Source organism: Durio zibethinus, chromosome 19, assembly GCF_047325235.1.
Source record: "Durio zibethinus cultivar Kanyao isolate XHJ-2024 chromosome 19, ASM4732523v1, whole genome shotgun sequence".
Classification (NCBI taxonomy): Eukaryota; Viridiplantae; Streptophyta; class Magnoliopsida; order Malvales; family Malvaceae; genus Durio; species Durio zibethinus.
In genome coordinates, this window is record NC_143180.1 from 2,259,639 (window position 1) to 2,279,973 (window position 20,335).

The following is a 20,335-nucleotide window of genomic DNA, read 5'->3' on the forward strand; positions in this document are numbered from 1 at the left end:
AAAATTTGATCAATCACCATTTTATTTTAGTCCAAAGCAATGTTCTGCAACTGAATAGGACCAAACTTTCCATTGCTGAACTGATATATTTTTAACTTGCCTTACATTTACTTGAATCATTCTTTTAAAACCATTTAGTATTAGTTCAAGAGCATCCACTCAATTGATTCATCCTACTTGTCAAAGACAGTAAGAGCACCAGGGACTTTGTGGCCCTGGATTGCACAATAATCCGCCTGTTTTTCCCTTGAACATTGATAAGTTGGTGCTTTCATCTGCGCTGAAAGGCCAATTTCAGCAAATAACCATAATTAGTGTGGTTGCTGATGTGGATATAAAGTTATACGTTCAAAATTCCATTTAGCAAATTGATAGGTAAAGTTTACCAATCTTTTATTTAGGACAGATAAGTAATCATTAGGCAGTTTGATCATATTTCCACACAATTAAAGCATATCCAATTCGTAGATGTCAGACTTCAACAAACAGGGCAAGTGGTAAAATTAAAACTGGACATGGAAGGAAAGTTGATTCACTTAATGAATAAAGTACACAAATCTCTTTTCCTTTTGGATAGCTTTTGCAAACGGATGAAACAAGTTTCTGTCCTCTCTACCAAACAGAATCTAAAATTAGTAGGTGAATAGGAGACAAAAAGGAAAGAATTCATGTTTACCATGGCGACCAGAATCTTGCTTGTCCTGTTTTTTTAGGACATTCTCAAGTATACCGGAGTTTAACAGGAATCGTTTGCCATTTAAGAATGCTGTAGGAAAACACAGTACAACTATTTTGGTGAAGCCGGTCGATCAAAGTAGACTAGCCAGAAGGGCACCAACAACGTTACCTGTTACAGTTGTTCATAAGAAAAACATTCAGGCATAATAAGACCCAAATGGTGGAATAGGCTTCTTCACAGGGGATCCAATGATGCAAAATCCAATGCATATTCACAGAGAATGAGCTAGTGTCTCCAATTTACGTGGGAGATGAGCATCAAAGTACTAGCCAACCTTCTAAAGATTAAAGAACTAAATGAAAGTCACATAAGCTTGAGTTTTCAATCATCTTGGGGGAATTTCCAATAATTTTCTTCTTTGTTATTAGGGATAAAGAGAAATGGTCAACCACCATCTGCTATCACCAGTCTGCCAAACCGGCACATAACTATCCAAACTTTACAACACAAATGAAATCAGTATTAAGTTTTCTCTTGGAGTTTGATCCACTAATGATTTTAGCTGAAAAAACCAATTAGTCAGAATTTGGTATAGCGGCCTTACTCACCGACTTCACCACATCCAGTGCTTCAGAATCCTGCCTTTCAGTATCAGCAATTCCACATTTTAGTACTGGCTAATGATTTCAACCTCATCAAAATACCAGAAAGGAAAGGGAAATGACCAAATATGGTTCAATTAAGACAGCAGGAAGGTTCATGTCAGTCCATCTTCTCTGCAATACTCAAGCAAAGATCAAAAGGTAGGGACAACCTACTTGGATGAACTGCAGTCATGATGGTAAAGATATGCTGAATAAAAACAGCCAATTAGTAGTTATAACTTATAACGACATCAGACGTTAGCAAGAATTCATGTTACTAGATCTCAGAGTCCAAGATAAAATATCATCTAAATGGTCAAGCATGTGCTTTAAAATGCCATTTTTTTGGTTAAAATGAAAGGACAGAACTATAATTGAACTTTCTATACTAACTCTAACCCTGAATTGACAAAATTTGCCAATATATTGTCAAATCCTATGTAAGAATCTAATTTTCTGTGATATTTCTACCTTTTCTTCAACAGAATGATATAGCAGTTCCTATAAATCTAGCCATTACATTAATTTACACTATTTTGTCAGGTTGATATCAGTGCAGAAAACATCGGTCCCCCTCAAGATTAGAAATGGTCTTCTGCTAGCTTACTACATTATCTTCAGCATTTTCCTCATCACTTTCTTTCACTTTACTAAAATCTCATAATCATCAAAACCTGCATGGAAAATCCTATAAATAAATAGAGAAAGAAACTTCTTTGGTGAGATTATCATATCCAAGAAGTAATAATTACCTGCACCTAACTCAACTTCATCACTTGAAGGTCCTAAAAGCATTGTGTTTACAGAAAGTGGATCAAGTGCCGTCCAATCTGAATAGATATTGTCCTCCAAAAATGAGTCAATTCCAGTAATCCAGTCTTCCACAACAGTGGCAGCATCAAATGACATGGGTTGGATTGAATCCCGTTCCTTACTTTCACAGCATCTGTAAGAAAATTAATTAGCTAAAGATAAGATTTTCTATCTAGTTAGATGCAAAATCTAGAAATGAGTGAGATTCCATGTACATTTGTCTTAATTGCAAGTTGCATTGAACAACGATGAGATCCTTGAGCCGGTGCTGCTCTAAACAGTTCCTTGTTTCATGCATTTTTTCAAAAGGAATCTGATTCTGCTTAAGGCCAAGAATACTGCAAGTTTGACTAAGGACACGGATAGCCAAACGAGCCAAATTTGGGCAACTTCCCCCATAAGTTGACCACCATTCAGCTGTAACAAGCAGTATAAAAAGTGAAGATCAGCCAAAACCAATGTAAAGATTTTGGGGAAAAGGATATCACAACAGGATGCCAAGTTGGTAAAGTACACACATCATGCTCTATGTGCAACGAAGGCACTTCATACCTGATAGGTTTGACATATCTATTGCACAAAACATGTAAACCTTTGGAATTCAAGTCCTCTATAATGATGAAAGCAATGCATACAGCAATTTGAAATTTAGTAGCAAGAAATAACAAAGAATCTATCAAATACTCTTACTAGGAAGCATAGATTACGCCAAAAGAATTTAAGTTGAACTATAGCAGCCAAAAATTATAAAGCATCTATAAGAGAGACCCTCGCCAGGAAGTAGAGTGTCTCTAGCTCTAACTGCCATCTTCCTCCCAAAATCTTCAACAGCATTCTTGTATGAGTTTATCTCCTTGCTGATTTTATCTTGGACTTTACCAGAAGGAACCAATTTCTCTATACAATCAAGCATCCCTGACAGCATCTCATTAGGCATATCTCCTTCCATGCTATAAAAGAACTTGGGATTAAGGTAGAATCCAGCAGCATGAAGAGGATGATGCCATTGTTGTTCCCACCTCTGATCTATAATATTCCAATAGACCATATAGTCATCCCTCTTAACTAATTCTTTCTTAATTGTTTCTTTTGCCCGATACATTCCAGCATAAACATATCCCATTGCGGGCCTCTTTTTGCTCCCAATCATTCTCAGAACTCGAAGGAGAGGATTGGTTAACGGCGTAATCAGAACACAGGGGAACTAAAATGACTGACTACTTACTAAATCCAATATCTCCAATCCCCCTAGTTTCTTTGAATATGGGCAGTCCATCCACTCCTTTGAAGTAACCATGGCGTCCAAGTTGTTTTTATGATCAACCATCCGCTTCAATGTTGTAAAGTTTGCAGCTAAGCGAGTGACTGCTGGCTCAAAAATATCATGGCCGAAAGTATGCCTTCTTACCATATTCAATACCACACTATGATTATAGACAAATCTTTTAATAGATTGAGCTTGCTCAATTATTGCATTTACCCACTCAAGTTTTGCAAAATCTTCAAGTATCAAGTCTACACAATGAGCTGCAAAAGGGGTTCAATACAGAGCGGGGAAAGTTTTAGCTAACCTCCTCCAGCAACAACATATTGTTCCTCACCATTAGTAATCACTTGCAACACGTGCTTATATCCAACTTCTTCTAACACTTGCTTAAGCAATTCATACAGATCATCCGAGGAATTTATTACACTAGTAGCATCTACAGATTTCAAAAACACTGTTTCCTCAGGACAATACACCGAAAAATTTAGCAAGATTCTACCTGTTTGAGTGTTCCATTGGTTGACCAGAATAGAATAACCAGTCCTTACCCATGCTGCCATTACTTTTATCATTATCGCTCTTCACTTCTTCAACCAATACTTCAAAATCCAACCCTGAAGTTCATTACATGAAGGCATTAGTGTCTGAGATCCTCCTGAGACAATAGCATCAGCCATTGGCTGGAAATAAACTGAATTAGCTGCACACAAAGGTGCTCCAATATCAAACAAAAATCGTCCTATAGCCATATGTACATGATTGTTTACTCTCTTCTCACCTAACCTAATCATGCTAGCACTATTAGTTTGAGCAGCAGAACTTTTACCTTTTCTCTTCTTTCTCCTCTCCCCGGAAACACTACTTGTTCCTTTCTGATTATCTAAAAAACTCATACTAGGCTCAAGCGTATCAGGTTCTCCGATCATATGCAATCCAGTATTAGCATCAACCCGATCAACAAACGTGTCTATCTCCCTAGAAACCGGCTTAACATTCATTATCTCCTTCGCAATCTTTTGTTTTTTTCCTCTTCTTTACTACAACCCCATCTAGACTTTCTTGCATTATGAGACGAACATCAGATGGGACATGCAAACAAGTAGAAGCTTACCCTTCCTATGAATCCCACCACCTTTAAATATTTTGCTACAATATGCATATTTCAATTGTACCCTTTCACCATCCAAATGTTCCTTAATCCTATGAATCCCACCACCTTTAAATATTTTGCTACAATATGTATATTTCAATTGTACCCTTTCACCATTCTGAAACATTTGACAATGTTTCCATGCTGGGTCATGTTTTTGTGATGTTATCGGTATTGGTTCCAAATTTGATGCCATTTTCTCACAGAATCACAACCTTAACATGAACAAGAGAAAACAAAACTTTCAACAAAATTATCAGGTTTTTGTCTAAGGTTGGCGATCTAACTCAAATCCGTCGCGTTTGAAGTGGTCAAGTTCTTTTTTTTTTTTTTGTAAAATTTGGATTTCAAATCCGACTTAATAAAAAAATAGAATCGGGTTATAGGCAAATCGACCTATTATATATATAATATTTTTTAATTAATTATTTAATTTTATATTTATATTAAAAATAATACTATATTAATTTTGAATTCGTTGAATTAATTACAATTTTATGTATATATAAATAAAAAAAATTAAATATAAAAAATAATATTTTAATATCAAAGAGTCAAATTTAAATATTTATTATATAAAATCAGGTATATAAAGTGTGTCCTATTCGGAAGTCTTGCATACGACAGAATTAGAACAGTTGCCTATGACAGAATTATTAGTCTTTGCTCATAACAGAAAATAAAAAAAAAAACTAAAAATTAATAGAAATTGGAATAAACAATATAAAACTATATAATAAACATGGTAAACTAACCAATAATAAAAATTAAAAAATTAAATTAAAAAAAAAAAAAGAGAAGAACTTACTTGGAATTCTTTTGAATTGGTTTCTGGGAGAGAGAGGCAATTGAATGAGAACCGAGTTAAGGTAGTTGATGAGGGAATAATAATAAACCGAGGGTTAGGAAACCGGATGGACCCGTTGGGGTTCGGGTAAGCCGGTTGATTTAAATAATAGTTTGAGTTTAGGGACCGGTGGCCGGGGTTTTCTTTTTGAACCGAAAATTTTGCTTCTGGTTCGAGAAGAGTAATATATATTTTTTAATTTATTTTCTTTTAGTTTCCTTCATTTACTTAGGAATTTTGGAAATAGGCAGGTTTTAAAATTAGGGTTCTCTCCCAAAAATAATCATTATTAATAAACTAAATTTAGAAAGGTAATTGAGTTAATTTTTGTTTTTAATTATTGCAAATTCATTTCTAAAATTTATGAATTAATAATCACACCTTATTTCAAAATAAATTTTATTAATTATCAATTTATCATATGTTTATTTGAATATATATTTTATGTATAATAACTTAATATTGACTTCCTCCATTTTATAGTTAAATTGAATAATCAAATAGGAATTAACGAAACTTGTTTTTAAAAGTTTTAAATTTTAATGTCGACATTTAATATAACAATTTTTTATTTTATTTTATTTTATAAAATCGATGACCATCGAATACTTAAAATGATTTTTAAAATTCAAGTTATGAAGCAATAATAATTTGCAAGAAATTATTATTAAATAATTGGCTGCCACTTTTATTGTATTGATTACAATAGTTCTTTTAAGTTTTGTTATCCAGTTTGAATCGAAATTAAATATTTAATATATATATTAAGTTTAAATTAAATTTTGTAAGAGATGTGAAAAATAAAAAAATTGAATAGAATTAAATTATATATTTTTTTAAAATTTTATAATATAAAAATAATTATTTTATATAAAAATTTATTTAAATATATTAAAATTTTTATTCAAAAATCAATTCAGATCAATTTCAAAAAATTATCAACTTAAATTCAAATTAAATTTTAAAATTTTATAATATTTCATGTGATAAAAAAATCGAATCATTTCTGTCAATCTACCCTTAATAACTTTTACCCACCGGACATAACTTGAGTGGCCCATTTTTTAGAACTTCGAGGATTGCTGAGTGAATACAGCTTGCCAACAAGAAATTTGCTCATTTGTGCGCATTTTTTTCAAACTAGCTAGCATTGAGACCCCATTAAAGTTTACCTTGGAATAGAAATTTGGGGACAATAGAAAGAATCTTATGCTAAAAAGCAAAGATAATGTGGGAGGCACATGATTGGCTCCTTTGAAATAAAACTCCCCCTTTATCTTTTTGTGAAAATTATGACGTACAGATACACCACCATCTCCTGTTGCAAAAGGGTTCGATAATTAACGGCTTTAACATGTAATTATTATTATTATTTCTGTCATGGCTCATGGCTGTGCTTGGATTTGCATAAGTTTCAAGCTCCAGGAAGGATTTTGGGAAACCAACATTCAACCAATATCTGCTACACTTTTTTCTAGAGGTTAAAGTGGAAAAAACAGAGTTGTTAAAGTTGATCTGAGTTAAAATTTTGTTAAACCCGTATCTGACTTTAGTCGAATTTTATTTTACCCAAATTCGTTTAACTCGAAATTTAATATAATTCAAAGTTTGAGGGTCCAAGGGATTAACCAAAAATTTTTTATTTAATCAAATTTTAAAAGTATTTTTTTTGTATAAAAATTTGGAATAAATAAATTACTCAATTTCTTAAATTATGATAAAATATGTTATATTTGATAACTTAAAATAAATGATTAAAAATTTTATATTAAGATTATCGTTGGATTCAAATCTAAAACTTTTTTATCGAGAAAGAGAATCATTGTGATTAAACTAAAAATTTGTTGATAATTTGAAAAAGAGAATATTGTTTGGGGCAAAAGCTCTTGAATTCTGATGATTCAGTGCTTAAGTTCTTCAATTATGCAATATCAAGTATATAACTACTTTTTTAGTTTTGTAAAATTAAGTTGAAAAGGTTTAATCTATTTATTATGAGGGTTAAGAACAAAAATGTAATGGGAGAAAACAGGGTACAGAAAAGAAGACTAAGAAAAAGTAACCTTTTTTTTTTATCTGTTAGGAAACTGTATTTACAGTTGCAGCTATTCAAAGTTCAAATCTTTGTTGGTGCTAAAAAGAGGGAGACCACTCTTGACATGTACACTTAGCAACCAGCAAGCAGTTTCTTCATCAATTGAAACCAAATGCCAACCTCTTCTAATCTCTTCTTCTTCTTCTTCTTTGTCTTCTACATTTTCATCTCCTTATCCTTGACAGGTTTTAGATTTTCCCACATTTTGTTAAAGATTTCTTTGGTGCAATACTTTGTTGAGGGACTAATTGTTTTGCTTCTTGATGTTTTATTGCAGATGGCATCCAACTCATACTAGTAAACAACTGTCAGGAAAGCATATGGCCTGGAATCCTGGGCAGTGCAGGCCATGAGACTCCCAGAGATGGTGGGTTCCATCTCCCCTGTGGTGAACAGACTGTCCTGGAATTACCTGAACGATGGTCAGGTAGAATCTGGCCTAGACAAGGCTGCTGTTTTGACCAAACAGGCAAAGGTTCATGCCAAACTGGAGATTGTGCGGGGCTTTTGCAATGCAAAGGCATTGGAGGAAACCCACCAGCAACTCTTGTTGAAATGACACTTGGGGGTCCAACATCTGCTTTACATTACTATGATGTGAGTTTGGTTGACGGATTTAATGTTCCTGTCTCAATGGTTCCAATAGGTGGTGGTGTGGGATGTGGGGCGGCAGCTTGTGAGGCTGATCTGAATGTTTGTTGCCCTGCTGCCTTAGTTGTGCAGAAAGAAGGGAAAATAGTGGGTTGCAAGAGTGCATGTTTAGCTGCAAAATCTGATAGGTATTGCTGCACTGGAGAGTTTGCCAATCCCAAAAGTTGCAAACCTACCATTTTTGCTAATCTTTTTAAGGCCATTTGTCCCCGGGCTTATAGCTACGCTTTTGATGATTCTTCAAGTCTTAAGACTTGCAGGGCTCCTCGCTATCTCATTACCTTCTGCCCTCCTAATTGATGATGTGCACCACCTGTCTATCGTGGTTCGAGTTTTTAGTCTGTCATGAGTAATTTGTGTCTGAGTTGAAGCTAATAAGAAATCTAGGACTCTAGATTAGAATAAAAGAGTAGAAAATTTGGTAGATTGTTAAAATTGTGGCTTCATTGTATGTTCATGTATTGATTTCATGGTAGATGATGATCCTTTCTGTGATTATTTTTATGTTTTTATCTGTTAACTGTTCTCTTTTTGCTTCATTGGTAGAAATTGAATCTTTACCTGTTCCAACCTGCCCCAATCCATTTCTTTGATGACTTGAATCCAAAATCTCAGTCTTCTTAAAAATTGAGAAACCATCAAATGCAAATTCATTACATTGAACGTGGTGTAATTTTGTGATTTTAACAGGTTTTTCTATGGCCTTCCACGTTGAGAAACAGTCCTTTTCTTTAAGTTGCTATAAAGGTCCACCTCGAAGAAGGAAAAAAAAAATCTCAGTAGGATATATGCACCAAATCACACCAACAATCCTTTTCTATGGTCACATCGCCATAATTGATCAAAAATAGAATTTGGGTTGTTTTTCTCTGAACCAAGAGAAATGTATAAGTATAGTCTCATAACTTTCTTTAATTGAATTGCCACCTTTATATCAGTGACACTTCAGAAAATCATCCCATTTTCAAGCTAATATTCTTAAACTAGCAAGTCAAACAAGAAGTAAAGCTCCAAAATTGCCAGAAAGGAATCTTGAAGAAGATCAACTCCAGATTCCCATAGCTTTGAACTCATCAAAAGCAATGTTCTTGTAATTTGTTTATATAAGCCTGGCATTAGAAACCAATATTTAGCAATTTCAGATGGATCTGAAAGTTGAAAATGGATGCGATCAAGAAGATAAGGAATTGAGTTGGGGGAAGTCTTTGCCAGTGCAAAGTGTCCAGGAAATAGTGAGGAATGATTCTCAACCAGTTCCTGAAAGATACATTCAGGAACACAAGGACAGGCCATTAGTTTCTGAGATCTTTCCCACTTCACTTGAAATTCCAATCATAGATTTTTCCTTGCTAGCCAAAGGAGATGAACATGAAAGAAGGAACCTAAACCTTGCTAGCAAGGAATGGGGATTTTTTCAGGTAAATAAACAATTAAACTTGTATCAGATTTTGTGATTTAATGAATACATGAAATGCAATAATACTTTTACAGATAACCAATCATGGTGTGGGAGAGGAGACACTGCACAAGATGAAGACAGCTGTGGCAGCTTTCTTTGAGCTGCCGCTCGAAGAGAAAAAGAAGTATGCAATGGCAGAGAATGGTCTTCATGGGTATGGACAAGCCTATGTTGTCTCAGAGCAGCAAAAACTAGATTGGTGTGACACCATTGCATTAATGACTCTCCCTCCTGAAATTAGGAGATTCGAGTTCTGGCCACTCACTTTACCAGGTTTCAAATATGTAATCATTGATTGATCCTGTTAATGTATATAAATATCCACCAGTACACCCAAGAAATGGCTGTTTATTAATCTGCAACATGATGAGAAGATACCATCCTACAATAAATTTTCGCAAGGAATCCTGAGGGTTAAGCCTTGGATATTTGAATTGTTTTCTATATATGTTTCACATTTCTTTTCTTATAATTGATTCGCAGAGAGGCAGTGGAAGTATGCTCAAAAGAAGTACCGAAGGTTGCTGAGGAGATCAATGCTAACTTATCAGTATTCATGGGGATGGATAGAGATGGTCTAAAAAGGTTGCAAGGAGAGCTCAAACAAGGATTCAGAATGAACTATTATCCACCATGCTCAAGGCCTGATCTTGTTCTTGGTATTAGCCCTCTTTCTGATGGAAGCTCACTAACTTTGTTTCTGCAAGATGATGAGATCACTGGCCTCCAAATTAAACACAAAGAAGAGTGAATTCCTGTTAAACCAATTCCAAATTCTCTTGTGGTGAACATTGGTGACGTTGTTGAGGTAATTGTAGCTATCAAAAATACATTGCTGTAGTGTTTGAGAGTTCAAAAATACTTTTGAATGATAAATTGATGCTTTATTATTGATTCAAAGGAACCCTGTATGATTTTGTTTCCTTTTGTGTTTCAGATTTTGAGCAATGGGATGTACAAAAGCATTGAAAACAGAGCCATCACAAATGAGAAGAAAGCAAGGGTTTCAATAGCAGCATTTGTATTTCCGGATGATGGACAAGAAATTGGTCCACTTGACTCAATGGTGGATGATCACCATCGCCCTAGAATGTATCAAAAAGTCAATTATGTTGATTACATCAGGCAAATTTTAGCTAGAAAAATGGAGGGGAAAGCTCACATTGACCCGGTGAAGATGGAAAACAAGTAGCTCCAGCTTTTCTCTTAAATTATGTATAATCAGATGAAAGTGTTGCATGTAAATGAAGAAAAAAAATGCCATACTGATATAGTTTTAATTTAATAATACGTTAAAAAAACCATGTGCTCTGCATTTTTCTGACCCTTGATTGGCATTATAAGGAATTCTTTCATAGCCTTCCATGGTCTAAGTTGAGAAAATTCTTGTTGGAATCAATTCAAATCTAGATCCTTACTTTTTCCTCATTAGAGATTATAAAACTTCTTTCTATAAAATCTAGAATCTTCACCTACCAATGCTTTTTTTTTTTTAAAGGAAAAACAAGTTAAAATTTCAAGTTGAGGGATTCTTCTTCGATGATGTCTGAGTGTGTACATAAGCTAGTACTCCAGACTTGAATTCTGATAATTGAAGTTTCCTATTTATATATTCCACATACTAATAAATCAGCAAGTCAAACCTACACCTAGACATGATAATTTAAAGCATGACATAAGTAATAAGATATTAAAATGAAACGAAAAATATAAAAAAATGATACAAAATTTTAGCATAAATCATAACGAGTTTAATAAAAATAAAAAATATATATTTTATGTTTTTCGTATCATTTCAAATTATAACAAATAACTTTTGAATAAAATACCGTATAAATATATGAATTCATAATATTTTACATGATTTGAATTCATAATATGAATTCATTATTAGGTCTAGTCAAAATCACCGAAGTAAAGAGAAAATTACCTGGAAAAGGTTTCTTGACTTAAGATCTAACTTTTTACACCTGGCCAGGAGACTGAGAACCATGATATAGCCGGCTACAGATCCTCAGGATGCTCCTGGAAGATTACAAGAAAACAAAGGACAGGGCCACTAGTGTCTGAAACCTCACCAGCTTCACTTGAAATTTTCTAGACATAGATTTTTCTTCGTGAGCCAAAGGAAATGAAACCTGAAAGAAGGAAAGCTAGGATGTGAGTGTGGTTGATAGACTTGGGCTAATGTTCCTGTCTCATTCATGCCAAACTGGACATGGGTGGTGGCTTAAGATTAGGGCTGGTTACATTCAGCCCTCCTAGTTGATTGAATTATATTTAATGCTAGTAATTGCTGACCGCTCAGCTTAATTTCTTGTTATTTGATTCAAGTTTTCCTTCAATTACGGTGAAACTTGTTAAATTTCCATTGCTTTTATCTGTTATGTTTCAGATTTTATTGAATTCCAATCCTCTGGTGTTATACTACATGACCCTTTTCACTGTGATTCCAAAAATTCCAACCCAAAATCTAAGCTTCCTTATTATAATACGAGACACCAATCAAATTGAAAATTTTTTTCCAAAAGTGATACCTTTTAGACCAGAGGACTTTTGCCCCATATTTCCAGTTTCTTGGCAATAAACAAGTTGTGTATAATTGTGTGAACCTTTTCTTTTATCAATTAAGCATGTTTATCGCTAAGAAACTTGCGAGAAATCTGGACAAAAGGTCTTATGGTCGTCTCATAACACCCAGGTTGTTAGAATGTAAAACAAAAAATTTAGTGAATCTTTAAATTTTGTCTGAACATATATATTTTTTATGATTTTAAGGATCCGTTATCTCATATCGGTTTAGTGCATTTAATATTTTAATTTCAAAATGCTTGTCATAAATATCAAATTTAGATTGATAAAAAAAAAAAAAAAAACGTCTTAACTCGAATTCTAGAATGAGAAAGTAAAAATTTGGATAAAAGAAAATTACTTCAACTATATATATTAAAAAAAAAAGTCAAATTAAACCAAATTATAAGTTTAACAAGTTTTTCAATGCCTTTCCTCATCTAGAAAAGTATGGGGCTGAAAAATTTATTTCTTTGACAACGAAATGCATCAAATTACATTGAAATAAATCTTTTTCTCCTGTCATGGTTCATAAATTTGATTTGTCCAAATTTGTACAAAACCGGCACCTCATAAATTTCTTGCAAGTTCGAATTTTATTTTTCTTATAGCTAAAAACCAAAAACAATAGCAACTAATAACCGCCATTGACTATTGAAAAAAAATCGCATAATTTTAAATTATTTACTTTAGACAAACTTTTTCTCTGGCCTTGACGGAAGCAATTTAATTTTCTTGTCAGAATTTGCGTATATAAACCTGAAGACCCTTTAGGAAACCAAAATATTGAGAAACAATAGAAAAAAAAAATGGATCTGAAAGTTGAAACTGGAGGAGCTTACAAAGATGAGAGATTGGGTTGGGGCAAATCTTTGCCAGTTCCAAGCATCCAGGACATTGTCAGGAATGATTTTCAATCAGTTCCTGAAAGATACATACATGAAAACATGGACAGGCCACAAGTGCCTGACAACTTGCTTGCTTCACTTGAAATTCCTATCATAGATTTCTCTTTGCTAACTAAAGGAGATGAAGATGAAATAAGGAAGCTAGACTTTGCCTGCAAGGAGTGGGGCTTTTTCCAGGTAAAAACCATGTCCCAACATGTATTTATGAACTATTGTGCCTGATCTTTTGATGTCATGAATCCTGAAATGTAACACTCTTTTTTTTTTTTTTCACAGATAATAAATCATGGGGTTGGAGAGAAGGTCCTGAATAAGATGAAGGCAGCTGTAGCAGCTTTTTTTGCACTGCCACTCGAAGAGAAAAAGAAGTATGCAAAGGCAGCAAATGAAATTCAAGGATATGGGCAAAACTTTGTCGTCTCGGAGGACCAGAAACTTGATTGGTCGGACATGATATACTTAATCACTGTCCCTCCTGAAAACAGGAATTTCAAGTTCTGGCCACTTACTTTACCAGGTTTCAAGTATGTATATTCTTTCTTTTTTGCATGCCACTAATACAACAAAGAGACGTGTCACACCCCAGGCCCAAGCAATATTTGACTAACAACATCTTTTTCAGGCCTAAATCAACCATCTTTGAAATTAAGCTTAAGCGTTACTAACAGTGAATTAGTTGAACTTTAGGTTCACACATAGTTAGTATGGGATAATACTCAAATAAGTTATAGAATTTTTTTAAAATTAAAATTATATTTTTGGTTTTTAATACCAATTATAATACCCAAGCTCAATCACTATCGGTCTCACACCCAAATCTCTAAATGAAGTTTTTCTTTTTTTTTTTTTTTTTGTACTGTCAATAGACGTGTTTAAGTGCTTGATTCATCTCGAGTCAGCTTTGAACAAGAGATCTGAAGTTTGATTCAGGTCAAAATCTTTAAAAATTACTAAAAAATGTTTCTATTTAATTTTAATTTTGCAATATATTAAAAATATTTAATATTAATATTTTAACATATATTTTAAAAAATTAGGCCTAGTGAACCAAAACTTGACTTAGGATAAAGATTTTCCAAATTTAATGGTTGGATATTAAATCTTAATTACTGAAAAATAAAAAAAAAAATTCTTGTCTGATTTTAAGGCTGCAATCCTAGGATGTAATTGAATTGTTCTTTATCTTACATTTTCATTTCTCATGATTGTTTTCAACAGAGAAGCAGTTGAAGAATACTCAGCAGAAATACAAAAGGTTGCTGAGGAAATCTATGCTAACTTTTCAGTTTTAATGGGACTGGATAGAGATGGTTTAAAAAGATTGCAGGGAGAGCTCAAACAAGGAATAAGAATGAACTATTACCCTGTTTGTTCAAGGCCTGATCTTGTTCTTGGTATCAGCCCTCATTCTGATGGTAGCACATTCACCTTGCTTCTGCAAGATGATGAGGTCACTGGCCTCCAAATTAGGCACAAAGAAGCCTGGATTCCTGTTAAACCAATTCCAAATTCCCTTGTGGTGAACATTGGTGATGCTACAGAGGTAACTAAAGTTTCCAAAACTTACATCGCTGAAGATTTTTGACAGTACAGTTTTAATTTTTTGATATAAACAGATGAAAATAGAAACAGAGATTGCAAATGTCAGATTAAAAAGGTGAACTAAAAATGACTAAAAAATTGACGGACAGTAAAGGATTTGATTAACGGGTGCCAACAAACCTGAGTTAAGGATAATTAAAATATTATTTTTTTTAAAAATTTTGCATTTAACACATCTATTTTTACTAAATTCAAAACCTAATCAGTGCCACCAGACACCCGTTAACATTTTCCTATTATCATTATTCAAAAGTGCCCTTACATTTATTGTCCTTTCTTTTTCATTATTTTCTTCAGATTCAGAGCAATGGAATGTACAAAAGCATTGAACATAGAGCCATCACGAATGAGGAGAAACCAAGAATATCAATTGCAACATTCATGTTCCCAGACGATGAACAAGAAATTGGTCCGCTTGAATCAATGATAGATGATCACCATCACCCTAGAATGTACAGAAATATCAAGTACATTGATTATATCAGGGAAAAGTTTGCCAGGAGAATGGAGGGAAAAGCACACACTGATTTTGTGAAGTTAACAAGGAAGTAAACTCTAGTTGCTTTCTCATTTTCTTCACTAGCTGGATTAAAATGCAGCTACTAAATAAAAAATAATAATGTCAATGATCAATAATTTGCTCATGCAAGCAAATAGTTTTTTTTTTTATTAAGAATTATAAGATATAATGTATCTTGATATATACTCTATCACATGTGACATATAATAAAATAATATTTTTATTACTTTCTTGATTTGGTATTCATATCATTTTTATTTTTTTTATTATATTAAAAATTAAATTTAATAATTCATGTATTAATATTTGTTTATATCATGTTTGATACGTATAAAACATATACTCTATTTTTTCTAACTATTAATTTGAATTAGAAAGAAATCTTTCATGGCCTTCCATGGTTGATCTCATATTTTGACTTTAGAGGATAAGTTGCCATGCATTCTAATTTTTCTAAGAAAATAAATTTCCTATTGAACTCAATTTAAACATTCTGACCTCATTAGAGATTAAACTTCTTCTGACCAAAGAGATAAGTCTTGAATCTTCACCTATCAACCTTTCTTTATTGGAAAAAAATTAAAATTTCAAGTTGGATGATTAATTGTGCAATGAATACCAAAGTATTTTTTCTAGTGATCCTGCCTTGAATTCTGAGCATTGACTTTATAAAATAGAAGTGACATGTGCTTAGTTCTTTAAGATTTTTATTGATCCAATGACAAGAACATATAATAAACACTTGAAAATTCTAGCATATAATAAATTTGGAAAGTTAAACTCCAAAATTCTCAAATTTTCTTAAAATAAAGATACTATCAAATTATAAAATTAATAAAATTGAAGATTTAATTCAATTAATTTTAAAAATAACATTGAATAAATTTAAATTTTAAATTTTAATATTTACAATCTTCTTTTTTTATCTTAAAACTATGAATCTTTTTTTTTACGAAAAAAATACGAAGTTAATAACATAAGAATTTTCTAAGTTATACAATTTAATAAGTTTTTCTACGGACGAATCTACATAAAAACATACGTTGAGTTTTTGAATTTCTTTTGGGTTTATTACAAAAAATTTCAAAAGTTTTGAAATTCAAAGTTTTCCTCTGTTGAAAATCTTTGTAAACATATTTGCCCCACTAAATTAAGGCTCATACATGAATTTTTTATTGTTTATATAGTGATTGAACATTAACACTTTGAGTGCTAAGTAATTTCATTATAATATATATTTATATATTTTTTAAAATTTGTAAAAAAATTAAATAAATTAATTTTAGAGAGTTTAAAATTGTTAAACTTCTAATTTCTCTTAATAATTTGTTTAAATTGATACAAGATGATCTAATAAAGGTTAAAGCTTGCACTACTTAAATGGTTTAATCGCTTTTTAACACCAAAAAATAACTCATAAATTAAGAAGTAATAAAAATAAAATAAATAATCATCTTTAACTAATATAAATTTATGTTTTCATTTTTCTTTTCATTGTATGTAAGAAAAAATTATTTTTTATTTCTCAAATTATAATGAAAAAAAAATCAAATATATTTGTTTATTAAAAATAAACGATAAAACTGAACATATTAAAAGTAAATAATAAAATTAGTCATGTTAATTTTACTTCCTTTTTTCACATATTATATCTATTTTAAAGAATTTTTTAAGTAAAATTTTATTAAATTAATATATCTATATATGTGTGCCTACTATTGAAGATGATTTATCTAAATAGTATTTAGACTATATTAATAAAAAATTATATAATTAATTATGTAAATATTATTTATATTGCAAAAAAAAAATTATACGTGTCAATTTTATTTATAATTTTTAAAATTAGTTTGTATTTTAATAAAAAAAAATTAATTAATTTAAAATATTTACTCCACTGATAAAAAATTTACGTCCGTCCCTGGATTTGTATGGTGCATATTGACAAGTAGCGGTAACAGGGCCCTATCAATCTATTTCTCTAAACAAGCATATGCATCCAAACAATCCTTGTCTTTTATCTTAGCACCATAATTACTGTCTTTCTTGTAACAATGACCAACAATTTAATAAATGGCTAATGAATTGACGAAATCATTTCCCAAGGTCAGCCACTATTTTTAACCACAGCAAGTCAAACTAGAAGGAAAGCTCCAAATTTTTGGTAGAGAGGAGGAAGCCAGTTTCCCATAGCATTTAATTCAGCAGAAGCAATTTTGCAGTCAATTTGTTTGTTCAAACCTGATCCTAGGAAACCAACATTTAGTGACTATAAATGGAGCTGAATGTTGAAAAAGAAAGTGTTCAGAGAGGTGAGAGATTGGGTTGGGGTAAGTCTTTCCTAGTGCCAAGCGTTCAGGAGATAGTGAGGAATGATTCTCAATCAGTTCCTGAAAGATACATACAAGAACAAAAGGACAGGCCACTGATATCTGAGAACCTGCTTGCTTCACTTGAAATTCCTGTAATAGATTTCTCCTTGCTAGCTAAAGGAGATGAAGATGAAATACAGAAGCTAGACCTTGCTTGCAAGGAATGGGGTTTTTTCCAGGTAAATCCTGACATATATTTATGAACTATTGTGTCTGGTCTTTTGATTTAATGAATCCTGAAATGTAACACTATTTTTACAGATAATAAATCATGGGGTGAGAGAGGAGGTCTTGAATAAGATGAAGGCATCTGTAGCAGCTTTTTTTGAACTGCCACTCGAAGAGAAAAATAAGTATGCAAAGGCAGCAAATGAAATTCAAGGATATGGGCAAAACTTTGTAGTCTCGGAGGACCAGAAACTTGATTGGTCTGACATGATATACTTAATCACTGTCCCTCCTGAAAACAGGAATTTCAAGTTCTGGCCACTCACTTTACCAGGTTTCAAGTATGTATTCTTTCTTGGTCCTGTTGATTCATATAAAATTTGCTAGTAGTCAGTTAGTTGAACTTGGGGCTGGGAAATGCTATAATACCAACTGTAATGCCTCAAGCCCGATTGCACCACCGCTTCTGCAATTTTTCAAGTCTAAACCACTAGCCTTCAAAGTTTAAGCTAATGTTGCTACTATTGACTGATTTGCACCTACATACACGTTTCCATCAACTATATTCCCATAGCGATTTGGTATTTCCACAAAAGTAATAATTAAGATCTAGTTTTGACGAAAAAGAGTAGACTAATTTTAAGGATATGCAATCCGTTTTGATGTGATTGAATTGTTTTTTGCGTCGCATATTTCTTTTTTCATGACTGTTTTCACAGAGAAACAGTGGAAGCATACTCAAGTGAAGTACAAAAGGTTGCTGAGGAGATGTATGGTAACTTATCACTATTGATGGGGATGGATAGAGATGGTCTGAAGAAGTTGCAAGGCGAGCTCAAACAAGGAATAAGAATGAACTATTATCCTGTTTGTTCGAGGCCAGATCTTGTTCTTGGTATTAGCTCTCATTCCGATGGCAGTCTATTCACTTTGCTTCTGCAAGATGATGATATAACTGGCCTCCAAATTAAGCACAAAGAAACATGGATTGGTGTTAAACCGATTCCAAATTCTCTTGTAGTGAACATTGGTGATGCTACTGAGGTAGTTTACAGAATAGTGGTAATTCAATGATTCAACTCTTTTATGATCAATTAGAAAGCAATCTTGCATTATTTTCTCTTGTTTCTCAGATTCTGAGCAACGGAAAATACAAAAGCATTGAACATAGAGCGTGCACGAATGAGAAGAAACCAAGAATGTCAGTTGCAACATTTGTGTTTCCAGATGATGAAGTGGAAATAGGTCCCCTGGAATCAATGATGAATGATAGATATCTCCCCAGATTGTATAGAAATATCAAGTACGTTGATTACATCAGGCAAAAGTTCAGAAGGAAAATGGAGGGTAAAGCTCACACTGACTTTGTGAAGTTAGAAAGCAAGTGATCCTGGCTGTGTTCTCCATTTCTTTACTATTATTAGATGGAAGTGTGGCAAATAAAGATGATAAATCTTAGGAGTTAGGACTATGTAGTTTGCTCAGATATGCAATACTTGAAACCTGAATGCATTTAGTTTGGTGGTACAAGGTTGATTCAGAGTAAACTGTAAACCAAATATCTTGATTTCAACTTTCTGTACATGGGATATAACGTATGTGTATATCCAATGGATTGTTGTTGCCGTAAATTTGTTCTTTTCTTATGTTGAAAACTAAGGACATGGTTTATCTCAGAGCAGGGCACAACAACCGTTCCTTTCATTCTAACTGATAGGGATATTTTTGGATTTAAAGGGTAAATTAATAATTTCTTTTAGCTTGTCAGCAGATAATCAAGAGTATTTTTTATTTTTGAGAGAACCTGACATATCAGTGATATATCAACTCGGCTACATCATTATTCTATCTCACACATCTTCATCTTTCATTTCTAAATAGAGCTATAAGTACTATCTATTCATCTTACTTTTTTTTTTTTTGTTTTTATTTTTCATTTTTCTTCCAACCTATTAAAATTGATCTCAAATTTAAACGTCAAAATATAAATATGAGAAATACTCTTTATCTTTGCTCTTAACCGCTTTCTTTTTTTTTATGTGATTTTAATATTCTCACACTTAGCTCCGAGCTCGATATCAACACTAACCATCAATTTGCTTTATAAAGAGTTCTTCCATCGTTCATCTCATGCTTTTGACTTCAGATGCATATTTAATCCACAAATAAAGTTGCAAGAAGAGCTCAAACTAGGAATAAGAATGAACTATTACCTTGCTCGTTCAAGGCCTGATCCACCGCTTAATTTACTTAGTTACTGATGATTAATTATAGCACTTTACACAAGCTGTTTCCTATGGCCTTAAGCCTCCAATAGGATTGTGTTAAGGCCTTAATTCTGGGCAATTCATAGTCAAGATTACCTGTTACAGCATCGAACAAACGCCAATCAAAGCCCATCATTTATGCAATTGAAGAATTGGATAATGGAAAACCAAAAAAAAAAAATCTCTAGGAAAATAAAATAAAAAATAATTTTCCTATGAAAATTGGGATTAACTTTGACTATTGCAATTGAATAAATGTTTATTGACTAAAACAAAAACAATGAATCTATTTAGTAATTTATTTTGAAAATTATTTTCATTA

The 20,335-nt window shown here is 32.5% G+C and overlaps 3 protein-coding genes and 2 pseudogenes across 5 annotated transcripts; 4 read left to right on the plus strand and 1 right to left on the minus strand.

The window, feature by feature from the left end:
* Positions 1-8: 8 nt before the first annotated feature.
* On the minus strand, positions 9-4,401 carry LOC111310188 (uncharacterized; annotated as a pseudogene). Its single transcript, XR_016330426.1, has 4 exons — positions 2,911-4,401; positions 2,352-2,553; positions 2,076-2,269; positions 9-1,997 (listed from the first exon to the last, which is right to left on the minus strand). The product of XR_016330426.1 is annotated as an uncharacterized LOC111310188 (transcript).
* Positions 4,402-7,485: 3,084 nt separating this feature from the next.
* LOC111309776 (thaumatin-like protein) lies at positions 7,486-8,644 on the plus strand. Its single transcript, XM_022908783.2, has 2 exons — positions 7,486-7,680; positions 7,773-8,644. The coding sequence occupies exons 1-2, from the start codon at positions 7,608-7,610 to the stop codon at positions 8,444-8,446; spliced, it is 747 nt and encodes a 248-aa protein (XP_022764518.2). The 5' UTR covers positions 7,486-7,607; the 3' UTR covers positions 8,447-8,644.
* A 127-nt stretch (positions 8,645-8,771) lies between these two features.
* LOC111309777 (protein LATERAL BRANCHING OXIDOREDUCTASE 1-like) lies at positions 8,772-11,069 on the plus strand (annotated as a pseudogene). Its single transcript, XR_016330270.1, has 4 exons — positions 8,772-9,564; positions 9,638-9,889; positions 10,093-10,413; positions 10,543-11,069. The product of XR_016330270.1 is annotated as a protein LATERAL BRANCHING OXIDOREDUCTASE 1-like (transcript).
* A 1,879-nt stretch (positions 11,070-12,948) lies between these two features.
* Positions 12,949-15,437, plus strand: LOC111309779 (protein LATERAL BRANCHING OXIDOREDUCTASE 1-like). Its single transcript, XM_022908784.2, has 4 exons — positions 12,949-13,261; positions 13,361-13,608; positions 14,303-14,627; positions 14,984-15,437. The coding sequence occupies exons 1-4, from the start codon at positions 12,986-12,988 to the stop codon at positions 15,236-15,238; spliced, it is 1,104 nt and encodes a 367-aa protein (XP_022764519.1). The 5' UTR covers positions 12,949-12,985; the 3' UTR covers positions 15,239-15,437.
* Positions 15,438-17,335: 1,898 nt separating this feature from the next.
* LOC111309780 (protein LATERAL BRANCHING OXIDOREDUCTASE 1-like) lies at positions 17,336-19,401 on the plus strand. The gene is made up of 4 exons (XM_022908785.2): positions 17,336-17,757; positions 17,840-18,087; positions 18,466-18,790; positions 18,880-19,401. Exons 1-4 carry the CDS (start codon positions 17,482-17,484, stop codon positions 19,132-19,134), a joined length of 1,104 nt encoding a protein of 367 aa, XP_022764520.2. The 5' UTR covers positions 17,336-17,481; the 3' UTR covers positions 19,135-19,401.
* Positions 19,402-20,335: the final 934 nt, after the last annotated feature.

Bases quoted from the DNA above. Each gene is read 5' to 3' on its own strand.
- LOC111309776 (XM_022908783.2), top strand. From the start codon at position 7,608: ATGCCAACCTCTTCTAATCTCTTCTTCTTCTTCTTCTTTGTCTTCTAC. The intron at 7,681-7,772 runs GTTTTAGATTTT...GTTTTATTGCAG, and splicing joins CATCTCCTTATCCTTGACAG to ATGGCATCCAACTCATACTA.
- LOC111309779 (XM_022908784.2), top strand. From the start codon at position 12,986: ATGGATCTGAAAGTTGAAACTGGAGGAGCTTACAAAGATGAGAGATTG. The intron at 13,262-13,360 runs GTAAAAACCATG...TTTTTTTCACAG, and splicing joins AGGAGTGGGGCTTTTTCCAG to ATAATAAATCATGGGGTTGG. The intron at 14,628-14,983 runs GTAACTAAAGTT...TATTTTCTTCAG, and splicing joins ACATTGGTGATGCTACAGAG to ATTCAGAGCAATGGAATGTA.
- LOC111309780 (XM_022908785.2), top strand. From the start codon at position 17,482: ATGGAGCTGAATGTTGAAAAAGAAAGTGTTCAGAGAGGTGAGAGATTG. The intron at 17,758-17,839 runs GTAAATCCTGAC...CTATTTTTACAG, and splicing joins AGGAATGGGGTTTTTTCCAG to ATAATAAATCATGGGGTGAG. The intron at 18,088-18,465 runs GTATGTATTCTT...CTGTTTTCACAG, and splicing joins CTCACTTTACCAGGTTTCAA to AGAAACAGTGGAAGCATACT.